The 13,790-nt window shown below is 51.9% G+C and overlaps 3 protein-coding genes across 3 annotated transcripts; 1 reads left to right on the top strand and 2 right to left on the bottom strand.

Annotated features, from left to right (window-relative positions):
- The first annotated feature begins 2,179 nt into the window (after nucleotides 1–2,179).
- On the top strand, nucleotides 2,180–3,075 carry LOC128267511 (cytosolic Fe-S cluster assembly factor NUBP2 homolog). The gene is made up of 2 exons (XM_053004361.1): nucleotides 2,180–2,339; nucleotides 2,407–3,075. Exons 1-2 carry the CDS (start codon nucleotides 2,229–2,231, stop codon nucleotides 3,073–3,075), a joined length of 780 nt encoding a protein of 259 aa, XP_052860321.1. The 5' UTR covers nucleotides 2,180–2,228.
- An 84-nt stretch (nucleotides 3,076–3,159) lies between these two features.
- On the bottom strand, nucleotides 3,160–13,545 carry LOC128269295 (probable ATP-dependent RNA helicase DHX35). Its single transcript, XM_053006722.1, has 4 exons — nucleotides 13,402–13,545; nucleotides 11,872–12,089; nucleotides 4,261–5,050; nucleotides 3,160–4,184 (listed from the first exon to the last, which is right to left on the bottom strand). The coding sequence occupies exons 1-4, from the start codon at nucleotides 13,430–13,432 to the stop codon at nucleotides 3,160–3,162; spliced, it is 2,064 nt and encodes a 687-aa protein (XP_052862682.1). The 5' UTR covers nucleotides 13,433–13,545.
- On the bottom strand, nucleotides 5,165–7,318 carry LOC128268651 (ceramide phosphoethanolamine synthase). The gene has a single exon (XM_053005809.1). It carries the CDS (start codon nucleotides 7,316–7,318, stop codon nucleotides 6,131–6,133), a length of 1,188 nt encoding a protein of 395 aa, XP_052861769.1. The 3' UTR covers nucleotides 5,165–6,130.
- Nucleotides 13,546–13,790: the final 245 nt, after the last annotated feature.

Genomic DNA, 13,790 nt, shown 5'->3' with positions numbered 1-13,790 from the left:
GATAAAAATATAATAAACTTCGCAACCCCATCGCCAAGCGCCATTATACCAACGCCATCGCAAAACAGATGGCTTGAAAATTGTAACGAAGTCGGTGTTCGCTATGTGTTCATTTGTTAATTCTGTGTTTTTGATTGTTGGTTAGCAAACTTATGTATCTAAACGTTGGTTCCATAAACTTGACATTGTAACAGTATGAGCTCGAAAGGAAAACGGTCGTTGGTCGGTGTTTAGGATTCAGTACCGAAGATGTGAACGTACTAATGTTTCTTGTACGCCATCATTGCAGATTCCTATTCGTTCTGAGAGCCGAACTCGAAACACAACCTTTCGACGTTCGAATGTGGACGAAACAAATCGCGGCAGCGGCGATAGTGAGGAGCGTCAAACCTCTGGCATCGCAAACATTATTCCGCAAAATGGTCCGAGAATGATGAACCAAACGAACGGTTTATCATCGGTTGGTAATAATAATACTCGTACGACGGTTAAAGAGCCTGCGGTTGTTCCGCCTGTGCAACGATCACGTCAATCGATCAACCAACCGGGTGACATGGAACGAACCGTGCCGCTGAACTTGGTCGTTACACAATCGATACAGCAAAGTTCTACCCTGCGAACGATGATCCAGCAGACACCGAAGGAAGATAGGAAAAGGTCTTCGATACTCACGGACGATGACGATCGCGGAATGGTTAGCAACGCAGCGATCGATAATCAATACTCTTCTAAGCAAAGTGCTACTCGTCTACTGATGAAAAAAGTGCAGCAACTCGAAGCCGAGCTGCGCTCCGTGTGTGTCCGACAGGAGCAGATGATAAAGCTGGAGCTGGAGAAAATCGTCCAGCTAATCCAATCGGTGGAGGCCAAACAAGCCCATCGGCGGACCGCCGGCAGTGATGCAATTGACATTGATGTTCCCCATCAGGTTCGATTTGATTCGCGCGAAGCACCGGGCGAAGCACCGGGCGAAACACCCGATACGCCGAGTAGCACCAACGAAACGGTCAACAAGAGCCAGCCACGCTGCTCCTGCCAAGGCAACTGCTCCACGCTGCGGTGCGGATGTAAAAAATCGGGCATCTCCTGTCAGGCGGGCTCCTGCAAGTGCCTGGCGGCCAATTGCGCTAACAAGCCGCTGGATATGAACGAGTAGACCCAGGATTCACCGGACGATGGGGACGATGGTGAGGTGGACAACAAAGAGAACACATTTCGTGGCCGGGGACACGATGCTGCTGGAGAAGCTGAGCACTCCTCAGCGTGGCCAAAAGTAAGGAAAGCGATGATCGATTGCGAACGGAACATAAAACGGGCGTTTTTACACGATTTTTGTTTGCAGCGGTGAAGAGATGGACATTATTACCTTTGTAGCGACCCACCGCAAGCGTGAGCCACTTTTGGATGACGGTGGAACGGTGGAACGGTGCTGGCAAATGACGGAGAAGGGTACCCTCAAGTCGACTGACTTATGTTATATATTGTTGATTGTTATATGATCATTGTTTTACGATTGTGATCCAATAGTTTTGTACGATTCGAATATAATTTGTATCCATTTTACTCAAATTAATTGTGCGATGCAAGACTGGGATATTCTTCATGTGTGATATGTTTTTTATATGAAATCTGCAGCGAATTTTGTACACTCACGCAGCCACACTGGGCCTATGATGCGGCTTGCGATTGGCACAGAAAGCTCTGCAAACAATGCTGGCAAATGCGCCGTTCGTACGTGCGACCATACTTCACCTACAAACGCCCCGGCGACTCGCTGCCATTGTTCGTGTGGCCATCGGTCCCACTTGGTTTCGGTCTATGGCCAACCTAGCCCTCGAGGCCCGTATTGTATCGGCATCGCTCGTACGGGAGCAATACGGAAACGAGAGCAATGTGGCTGTATTTCTGCACCTTTGGGATGGCATTCTTTATGTACAGCTTGGAGACTGTTTCGCGACGAGGACACACATGGCCACTCATGTTTTTCGGTAACGTTCCAACAATTACAGTTTGGCAATGGCAGTTTTAGTATTCAAAGAGCCATTTCAAAAACGGATAATTATTTTTCAATTTAAATCTTTCACGCGGCGTAACGCACATAACGTGTGTTGTAACGCATCAATAAACCGCGGCTGTCAAACAAGTCGTTCTGTCATTTAATTTCTGTTTTGTTTCATGTTTTCACTCGGCCAGATTAGGTTTTACTTAACTATTCCGTTTGTTTTAAAATGCTCGATAAAGTGAAGCACATTATTTTAGTGCTGTCCGGCAAGGGCGGTGTGGGAAAGTCTACAGTCAGCACCCAACTTGCGCTGACGCTGGCAGAAGCCGATCACAAGGTTGAAAAGGAAGCTCGGTGTGCCCTTATCGTTATCGCTCAATTCGGTCTTTGCTCGTTTCACTCAGGTTGGCCTCCTGGACATCGATCTTTGTGGTCCGTCCGTTCCGTTTTTGCTCGGCCTCGAAGATCACGATGTCCACCAGTGCGATGAGGGATGGGTGCCGGTATACACGAGCGCGGAGAAAAAGCTCGCCGTAATGTCGATCGGATTTCTGCTCAAAAACCGCTCCGATGCCGTTATCTGGCGCGGTCCGAAAAAGACGGCCATGATCAAGCAGTTTCTCGACGACGTGAACTGGGACGAGCTGGACTACCTGATAATCGACACACCGCCGGGCACTTCGGACGAGCACATTACCGTGATGGAGTGTCTGAAGGGGGTCAACACGGACGGGGCGATCATCGTGACCACACCGCAAGAGATGGCCGTCGAAGACGTCCGAAAGGAGGTTACCTTCTGCAAGAAGACGGGCATCAACATACTCGGGATTGTGGAGAACATGAGCGGATTCGTGTGTCCACACTGTTCCGAGTGTACGAACATATTCTCGTCCGGCGGCGGAAAACTGTTGGCCGAACTGGCCCAAGTGCCACACCTGGGAACGCTTCCCATCGACCCGAGGGTGGGCCAGTTAGCCGGAACGGGAAAAGCGTGCGTCCGGGAACTGCCAGACTGTACGACGACCGAAGTTTTACACAAAATTGTTGGCACGATAACGGCCGGAGGGCAATAAAGCTGTGGTACCAAAACTATGAATGCTCAATGCTCATTATGTTTTATTAATTAGGGTAAGAAAAGGGCGATCGGTCCGGGTCGATCAATGCTGATCGCGCACCGTCACTTTGTGGTAGTAATGCGGCGCAATCTCCGGTAGCCAGCTCTGCTGTATGACGGTTATGTCCTTCATGAACAGCTTCGTCGTGTGGATGAGCTCACAGAACACGACCCACTGCGGTTGCTGCTCGGTGTACAGCGCGGACAGCGGGTGTATGCTTAGCTCCGTGTTGCCTCGCACCGTCCGATACACGCCCGAGTGGTGCAGGTAGGCCGCGTACGGGAAGAACCCTGCCACGATGCACCGGCAGAGAGTTTCCACGTTCCCGCCACACGACAGCAACGGAATGTTCAGTTCCCGCTCGAGCGATGCCGTTAGTTGGGTCTTAATTTCGTGCGCACGCTTCAGATTGCGATAGATGAGGAAGTTGCGGCCACAAAACTCCTTCGTCCGGCCACTCTCAACGAACGCACAGTATACGTTGAGCAGTGTCACCAGATCACCTTCGGCCACCTCAAAGTTTCGCTTGGCGATCCGGCCCCGGATCGCGGCCTGCCCACCGGCCGGCTTCGAGAACACCGATTGCACCTGCAGCATCGCAATGATGACCAGAATTTCCTCCGAACAGCCCATCTCGCCCGCCTTGTACAGCATCTTGGCCATCATCGGTGGAATGGCCATTTCGGCGAGAAAGTAACCGACCGGCGACGTGAGCGTGCCGTCGGCGTTGAGCGCCTCCAGGGCGTACAATGTTTCGAGGCACGCGAGCAGATTCTTGGCCGGTGGGGCCGACGGGAACGTGAAGCGAAGAATGTTGTCAATGCCAAGGGCCTTTAGGTAGAGGACGGTGCTGCAGAGGTCCGAGCGGCGCATCTCGGGCGGCGTGTGCTCCGGTAGCTTCTCCCATTCGGCTTCGGTGTACAGTCGGTACACTTTCCCGCTGCGGATACGCCCGGCACGGCCGGCACGCTGTTCGGCCGCCGCCTTACTTACGGGCACCACCACCAAGCTGTCGGTCGTGCTGTCGGCCGAGTACCACTTTAGCTTCACGAATCCACAATCGATCACTGGAAAGGGAACGAAACGGAACGTTAGGAGTCGGCACTAGCGCAGCGGCGGCAGCGACGGCACACCGGAACATACCGTAAACGATGCCCGGGATGGTGACGGACGTTTCGGCAATGTTCGTTGCCAGCACCACCTTCCGGACGCCCTTCGGTGGCGCGAAGAACACCTTCAGCTGGTCCGTGTTCGAGAGCGTGCCGTACATCGGCAAAATCAGCATGTCCTCGCGGCCGGCCGCTTCCTGATGCTCGCGCAGTAAATCGAGCGCCCGCAGGACCTCTTCCTGGCCGGTGAGAAACGCCAGCACGTCCCCCCTCGGTTCCGCGGTGCGGTGTATCTTCATCACCGTCGCGACCGTTTCCTTTACATAATCCGGACACGGTTCTCGCAGATAGAACACTTCCTGCGGGTACATCCTCCCCTCGACGGTCAGTATGACGGCCGTGTCGTGCTGGGTGCCGCGGGCCGGCTTAAGATTGAAAAAGTCACGAAACAGTTCCGCGTCTACCGTGGCCGACGATACGATGATCTTCAGCTGCGGTCGCTTGCGGGCAATCTTCTTCAGCAGACCGAGCGCCGTGTCGGTAAGGGTGCTCCGTTCGTGTGCCTCGTCGATCATGATGACGGCGTACTGGGTTAGCAGCGGATCGGCCAGCATCTCGCGCAGCAGAATGCCCTCGGTCATGTACTTAATCTTCGTCTGGGTCGGGTCACACTTTGCGATGAAGCGGATCGCCACGCCAACCGTTTCGCCGCACAGTTCGCCCCGTTCCGAGGCGACCCGGTCGGCCAGCGTGATGGCCGATATCCGGCGGGGTTCCGTGATGCCAATCAGGCCCTTCGAGTGCCATCCGAACTCGTACAGGTACTGTGAAGAATGAGACAGAATTGGGTGAACACTTACGAAGGCGGGCCATAAATTCCGATTCGGAGAGACTACTTTCTGGCGCTACTCAAAACGGAACACATTTTCGAACGAATGTACAAGATTTCAGTTTTATTTCCATTTCTTTATCTCTCGATGAAAGGGGGTGATAACATCCATGAAACGATTAGTTACAACAGTTCAGACCGCAAACGATCGCGAACTCCAGAATGGAGCTCCAGCGAGCGCGCGCTGGTGGCAAGATCGAAAGGAAAACACTGGTGACGGTCAAACGCATATACGTGGTAATGGAGACGCCTGGTCACTTTTAAAGTCGACGTTGGCCAACTAATTCTACCCCACCGCGGCCCACAGAGTGGTCCCCCTCCGTAGTAAAACGATACGCTTATAGAAAGGGTGTTCTTTCGAACGTAAAATACGTAGAAAATCACCGGGCGACCCTCGGAAATCTCTCAAACAATATCACTCGATGATTGTGGATATACAGGCTGTGACGCTTTCTGATCGGTGCGCGGTGATCAACAAACACACTGTACAACACTCACACGCGTACATACACACCACCACTCACCACCCGAAAGCGTAACATTTATACACTAACTTGACAGATAAAATACATTTAGCAAACACAATCATTGATCTAACACACACCGCAGTGATAAAGGCTCTCTCTCTTGTTAATCTTCCCTTCACGTTTCGTCACGATCGTCAGCTACCGAGTTCCTCTCTGGGGGATCTTTGCCCCACTTTGGGCAAGGCTTCCCCCCGCGTATAATCACACTTTGCCGCAGAAAAAACGGTTCAGCGTCAACTTGTCCCCTAACGCTACCTCCTCTCTAAGGTTCTACAGTTCTACGCAGACGCAACGAGCTCAAATAGACAACACGTGCTCTAGAGTTCTCCCCGCACCGTCCGTTCTCACTCAAGCTAAGGCCCGTTGTTAGATTAGTGATCCGCGATCCAGCGCTCCGGCCCGGCGAGAAGCCACACACACACAGGTACAGAAGAAAGGTGCGACGCAGAGGACGGCGACAACAAACACACACTCTGTCTCTAGGCCAATCACAAGGAGCTGTTGCTGGCGGTGAGCGACTTGTAGATGAACGTCTGGACGCCCAGCAGGTGCATCTCGGCGACGCTGATGATCACCAGGAGGGCCACGTAGCCGGAGTACTGCACCAGGCGCAGGTACTCCCACAGCTTATCACAGAAGACGCTCAGCAGCAGAAAGTGGAGCAGCGCGTGCACGTTGAAGATGCGCCACAGCCAGGCGATGCAGAAGAAGCCGGTCGAGCGGAACACGGACTCCTGGTGCAGGTACTGGGTCGGCGTCACGTTCTCGCGCTCCAGCATGTCCTGGTAGATCGCGATGTACCGGTTCCAGCCGGTCGAGCTCAGCATCAGCATGCCGGTGTAGCAGAGCACCTTCCGCGCGACCTTCTTCGTCGTGACCTTCACCTTGTAGATGACGCCCGACTCGGACGAACCCTTCGGCTCCGCCACCGGGATGATCGACTGCAGCTGCGTGTAGCCGCGCCGCGGTGGATTGTTCCTCAGAAACACGAACGCCCCGATCATCAGCGCGATACAGCCGAGCCCGTCACAGATCCCGTCGATGTAGTACCCGGCCGACCCGATGTCGGACCGTTCACCGCGGATGTTCTTCTTCGCCCGGGCCACGTGCCCATCGAGATCGTCCAGGAAGGTGCGGAACTGGAACAACACCACACCGATGCGCCGGTAGCCGAGCGAATCCGAGGCCACCATCCGGCCGGCCGCAATCGCCACGAACACGTGGAACGTCGAGATCATGTTGGGCGTCACCAGGTCACCCTTCGAGAAGCCGGCCACATTGTCGACGATCGTGGCGATCGGTGCGAACAGGTAGTGGTTGGTGTGATCCAGCATCATCGCCTTCACCGTGACGTCGCACAGCGGGTTCAGGTCACAGCCGACCCACGCCACGTCCTCGTAGCGTACGACGTACCGATTGAGTTGCTGCGGCACCGACGACGAGGACGGAGGTGCCAGTAGCGGAGCCGTCACGGTGCTCGGATGACTCCCGCCCGGCAGCGGTGACTTCAGCAGCAGCAAACTGCTGTTGGCCGCATTGAGGAACGGGTCCGTATCGCGGATCGGGTAGTCCTGGATGCGGATGTACAGATTCACGTCCATCCAGGCGAAAAACACGATCAGCAGGAAGAGCAGCGACAGCAGAGCTTTGCTGACCTGCGAACTTGGGCCAACCATTTTTCGAACACACTTTACTGGGTCTCTACACTACGCTTAACGCTAAAACCTTCTCCAATTGGCCCACAACCGGGACACAACCGGGACACACCGATGCCCAGCGCTACTGCACTACAACTAAACCCGCGACCACATTCAGGCTTCAGCTAACGCTACTCCGTTGTCGTCGCTCGTGTAGGTGCGGGGAGAGAATTGGCGGCACCGAGGCGGGGGCTCTGTGGCCGCGTCCTCCTACACCACCACCACCGGCACGAACTGAAACGAAACAGAGAGAGAGAGAGAGAGAGCGGGTTGAGTCATAGGCGAACGGTGGCGTGGCGGAGAGGCCGAGTGCCGGGTGTGTGTGTCCTTCGGGTTATGCTGCGTGCGTGGGGATTATGATACAAAAAGCCGTCAGTCGTTTGCCTCTGCGGAACAGAATGATATTCCTTATCATGCCCTTGCTTGGGGAAGGTTCCCCCCCCGATAGTCCGGGACGGGATATGAATTAGTTACTATTTTGTTGACCAATTCAACGAAAGAACGATTCCCGGGAAAGCATTGTTGCCAGCTTCAGGTGTAACGTTCATTGGAACTAAAAGTAACATCAAACGCGTATCGCAGCCGTTTGAGCGCAAAAAACGGCTCCTCTCCTCTTTTATAGATTGTCCTTTGCCTATTCCGATTCCGTCACACAAGACATCTAGTAAAAAAAGTCCGACAAAAAGGCAGCTCAATTCATAATGCATCGTCTGACAAAGGTACAACGGTGCTAACCGGTGAGGGAGGCCTCCACAACCCACCAAGCGCAGGGAACCACTGGGAATGCAATTTGCATAAGTGAGACATTCCCCTGGAGGCGACCGGGCCGTGTCCCTGGAACAGAAATTTATAGTGCACCACACAGAACACACGCCACGGCCGCCCGCCCGAGGCGCTGAAGGACGATTCCGGCCTTCGCCGAATCCTTGACACGAGCACGCCTCGCGGTTCACTGGGAAGTGTCCCGGCGACTCTCGAAAGCGTAATGTTCTTGTTCCCCCCCCTTACCAAAGTGCCACTTCCAATCCTTTCAGTCTGGGTGTCCCCGGCGTTGCAAGGCTCGCGGGTAAACATCAATTCTGCTGACTTTTCAACATTTCTTGCCACGCTTTTGCTGCCTGTCCTGCTTGTGCCACAATTTTCCATTCATCCACAGCCCGATCCGATCCATTCACCAATCGAGCCCGGGTTCCGGGTTCCGTTTCCGAGGCCCGCGGGCAGCGAGTGCTGAATAATGTATGGTGACAACAGACGGGGTTCGATTGGGACGGGAAAATGTGGGTCTCACGAAAGGTCCACAGAGGTCCAATTACGCGCTCTGGCCAGAAGGAAAAGCATTAACCGAATACTGTGTTGTTCATGCTAGATGGTCAGTGAGCCAGTGACCAATAATTTAGTTACTTCATGTAACGGTCTGTGCCTCTCTGTTACTCTTTCCAGTCACCAACACTCCGAGGTTCCGTGGGCTTAAAGTTGAGCGCGGATTGATAAGATTATATTATACACATAAATCTATATGCCGCCAATTTGACCATCAATAACTCAATAATTTGTTTCTACATTCAGACATATTAGGTGTAGGACTTAATTCTTGCAGTTTTTACTCGACATTTGTAACCTAATTACAACAATTAAACCTATGACTGCCTTAATGAAAGTATTGTCCGTCGTTAGCTACTACTTTCTGCCATCTTTTAGGTAGTTCCTCGATTTCGTGTCGATCCAGAGACCTATTTTTCAATACTGTCATAAGAAGTGAACCGTTGTGCTGTCAAATCGTTGCTCATGCAACGGAACAAATACTAGTCCGAAAGAGCAACAACTGGTGAACATCTGGTGGTCTTGTCGATGGGATTGTCCAACAATAATTTCATTAGGTTCTGAAAGCTCAAAATACACCACACCTTCCGTATCCCACCATATGCACAGCGTAACCGTTGCAAAATGAATATTTCGCTTTGGTGGCGATGGACCTGGTTTACCAGGCTGTATCCAGGCTTTTTTGCGTTTGGGACTCTTGTAATAACTCCCCTTTTCATCAACTCCTAACATTTGTGCATCTGACGTGCATTCCGATCAAGCAATGCTGAAAAATCCTTCATCATCAACCTTTTTTGACTATTCAGGTCGCTCTTGGTCTTGCAAGCCAGAATCATCACGTTCTGTCAGTAAGAGCAAGTTCATTCCATTAAAATTTAATGGCTTTCGGGATCAGTTTCCTTCATATTGAAGTATTGTTTACACTTTAACAAAAATAACCTAAACTGCGTTAGATGCGTAATGACATTAGCTATCAAACACATATTTCTTTAAAATAAATTTGCAACATTCAGTGAGTAACGCCATCGATTGTAAAACGGCAAGAATTAAGTCCTACACCTAATACATTCAGACGGACCGACTATCTCTTCGAACTAACCCATATCGTCGTAACATATCCTTTCCGAAAGACGTTTTTCCTCCCTTTTTCCTTCTTTCCTTTGGGCACAAGGATTTGTTTGAAGCATGGCGCTCGCGTGTCGACCTTCGTTCGCCAGCATAAATGCGTTGAAAGATACCTACGGCGACGAGACACACAAACAGTCGCAGAAGACTGTGTTGTTGGCCACTAACTTTTTGTTGGCATTCTTGGAATCCCAAACCAGGCGGATTCCGATTTCGCTCATAAATATTTCACGCCCAAAATCGGTGGCGCCGGTCCCCCGCCGCGGGATCCGGCCAAAAGGATAACACAGGAAGCGTCATAAACTGTTGATAGTCACACCATAAATAGTTTAGACCGACCGTTCGTCCGTCCGACGGTCGATCGAAAGAGTTTCCGTTTCCGCGGCGTATTATGCCGTGCCGTGCAAGGAGGCGGCACGAGACACACAAAAAGCCGACAGCGAAGCCGACCTAAAAATAGGCCAGGTTTCGGTGCACCATTAGCCGCCGATTTGATGACGTTGTCGGACGGACGCATGGAGCTGAATAAAAACAACCAACAGATACCTCACTCCGCCCTCTCCCGATCCCGTTCTTTGTTGGCGCCCTTCTATCGCGACGATCGCTGTCGCTGGTACCCGTGTGTTTGGTGTACTCATAAAGTGTCAGAAATAGACCGAACGGTCCCACCGACGTCCGGTGGTACGTCGTAAGTCGCCCGCTAATGGTTGTTTGAGGACACTTACAAATCGACGAGATTGGCCGATAAGCGTTGACTCATTATCGCTACGAAGCGCAGCGCAATGGGGTTGACGTTTCTTCGAAATGATAAGTTTCGAACACAAATTACAGGAGCAGCGAGACAATGTTAGGAGAGTCTACAAATTGTACAATTTTTATTTGTTTGCTTCACACGAAATGCAAAGTGACTCATGCTGAAACGTGATCGTGAGTATGTTTTACGATCGAGACAAACTTTGCGACTAAACAAAACAAAAGCATTACAATGTAGCTGTTGCGTAAAAACAGATATCATGGTACGTCCTAGCCGCCGGCACCAGCACACCTGGCGGACATTATTAGAAACTATAGCTAGAACGACGCACGTACATCTAGTATCCTTAGAGAAGATGGAAAAGCGAGAAACGGGCAGTTCGCGACAGACAGTGGAGAAAGAAATACTTATAATTTTTGAGCTACTTCTCCTTCTACTATCACATTACGGTGTAATAAAAGAGGTTCTACAAAAAAGGTTTTTAGTTTGTCGCTTACTCGAGAGTGAATAAATTTAACAGTAGCGTCTCTGCTCAATATTACGCATCGTAATGGGAGCCGGCAGCCGAACGACAATTGTTTGGAAAGAGTGCGCCACGTTTCTGCCATTTCACCAACACCACCACCAACGTGCGTCGTGCGTCACAGGATTGTGGCCATCAAATTTAACTGCAAAACGTGCAACAGTGTACAGTCCCCCGGGGGGCAATCGCGTGGCCTCACAGGAAGTCAATTACAATTGATACTCTTGCTAATAGACAATTTAAAGTAAACGTACGCAACCCGTATCCGTGACAGGTGTGGGTTTGAGAGAAACTTGACCTATCGTAGCGAACTACTCTCTCTCCTATCGGGCCAATTAGCGATGACATCATCGGTCGGCCAGACCAACAACCTTGACCTCTCGTCTATCAAACAAACTCGGATCGAGCGAACGAGAAACCGAATCATGGCGATGATGACAGGGCAGCATCGACACGTCCGCCGCGGTTGGCCAATGATAACGGGTGAGCGAAAATACACAATCGCCCCAAATGCCACGTCAAACGTGTAACGTATCTGCGGCCATTACCGCCACTTAGATGACTTATCATCGTTTGCTCTGAATCATTTGTTGTCTTTTGCTGATTAATCGCGTTCGACAACGTTGTCTGACGCGGTGTTCCGGTCGCGTTGCCGCGGAGAGTTTGTTTATGTTTCACTTCCGGCCGGCGCGTCCGTCGTGAGTCAATGAACCGAAGAACTGGTATGCAAAAACTACGAACTACGGAATCAGCTTCAAACAGACCCCTTTTCATCATTTAAGTATGTTTATGTCACTGTGTTTGACTTACCTGTGGTACCTGCGTGCTTTTGCCGGACCCGGTCTCCCCGACGAGCACGAGCGTCTGGTAGTGCTCGAGGCAGTACAGTATCTGATCGCGGTACTGGCGGATCGGAAGACGTTCCCGCTGGGCGGCGAGCGCTAGCGATTGGTGGGCGTTAAACACGAACGACGTTACGTGATCGTCCGATGGCGCGGCGTCCCGTTCCGAGGCGAACGACTCGTCATCTGCCAGCAGAGGGGTTAGAGAAGATTATTAGCATATGTGTTTCCCATCGGAAGGAAATGTACGATTAAATGGCACACCGATAGGAGCGAGTACCGCGCGTGATTACAGGGTACGATGGTACAAAACGGTCCAACACAGGCGGTCACGATTGGCCACGATTTGCACGCAAAACACTGAACACGCTCGACTGTCCCGCCGGACGAACCCGATCAAGGCGGGTTGAAGCGCGAAACTAATTCAATTACAATTTACCCGGTGCCGTTGGACACCGGAGCGCCTCTAAGCGCAACCAATGCACCAACACACGCATGGTGTTTTATCAATTAACAAGCGGTGTTGATAAGGCGCTCGCGAAATATACCGAAAACGGCCAATGTACACACTTATCGGTACCTGGCGTACCTCGCCCTGAGCCTTCGGTAACAAGGGTCACACCAACACATTGGCCAGACACCGATCGGTGTTCTGGGTGTCTGGGGGTATCTCTCTGGCCTTATCAACCCGCGGGGCGTGTGTGACGAACGATTTAGAGCGCACGAACGCACGAAACCCCGGGAATAGTCCCCGTTTTTTGTTATCTTCCCCGGGGATAGCCGGGCCCCACATCGCGTATCAATCGATTATTAAGATTGCGGCAACGCGCGGAATTCCTCGCTTATCGGTGACTTATCGGGACGGCGAAGGTGCCAACTCACGGTGGCATACTTTACAGGTGCACATTCACCCGAGAACTTCGTCATCTGCCCGTTACACAACTTCTCAAACACTCGTCTCTCTCGATCGCGGTGGCCACGAATTCGGATCGCCTAAAGGGGGTATCGGATTCGCACGATCGCGCGTGATCGACCCAAAGCACGATGGTGGCATTGAAACGGGGCATTCCGTCATCATTAGGTATTCTGAAAGTGATTTTTGTCATCTTGGGTGGCGGCGCATCCACTGTCAGTGAACCCAGAAAGGAAGTGATCAAGGGCAGGGTTATTCAATAAAATAACCTAAAACGATACAACACACGGTTGGTTGAAAACATACTAAAGAACCGCGATCCGGTTTGGCGTGCACTCGCTTAACATTCAAGGTTCAAGTTCAGACGGAAGGTCTGTTTCAAAACGCGGACTACTCGCGATCGCGAGAACCCTTTCCACACACACATTGGCGCGCGGTTTACACAATTGTGCGAAAATGGGTGGTAACTGTTTGCCGGTGGTCGGCTAACAAATTGAATTAGCTGCTGCCAGCGCGGTGAGTGGGGCGCGCGCATAAACGTGAACTGCTGTGCGCGATTTCTGCAACACCTGGCCGGTTACTTACCCGGTTTGAGAAACTTCGGCCCCCTGCTCATAGTCTACTGCGAATCCGGTTTTGAGGGCTGATGTTAACGGGCTGGAAATGCCTACTCTGTTGGATCCGTTCTAAGCACAACGAATATTTCTGGACCGATGATGGAGCAAAGAAGCGATTATTGCTCCGCCGATGATGTCACGCGATGCTCGCGCCTTCTGTTTGCCGCTCAAGACGGAGACGCTGTTTTCTTCTCCGTTTCTTTGTACTTGCGATGTTTTGCGTGTTTTATTTGCTCGCTCGTTCGGCCGTGAAACGGTTCGAATGCTCCGACGGGAAAACGGCGTGTGCGGTGTCCCGCATATTCAGGTCAACACACAACGCCTGGCGCTCGACCGCGGTCTTCGACGGTCCGGGGT

This window comes from Anopheles cruzii, chromosome 2 (genome assembly GCF_943734635.1).
Source record: "Anopheles cruzii chromosome 2, idAnoCruzAS_RS32_06, whole genome shotgun sequence".
In the NCBI taxonomy this organism is placed as follows: domain Eukaryota; kingdom Metazoa; phylum Arthropoda; class Insecta; order Diptera; family Culicidae; genus Anopheles; species Anopheles cruzii.
This window is presented reverse-complemented; position numbering and strand designations above follow the sequence as displayed.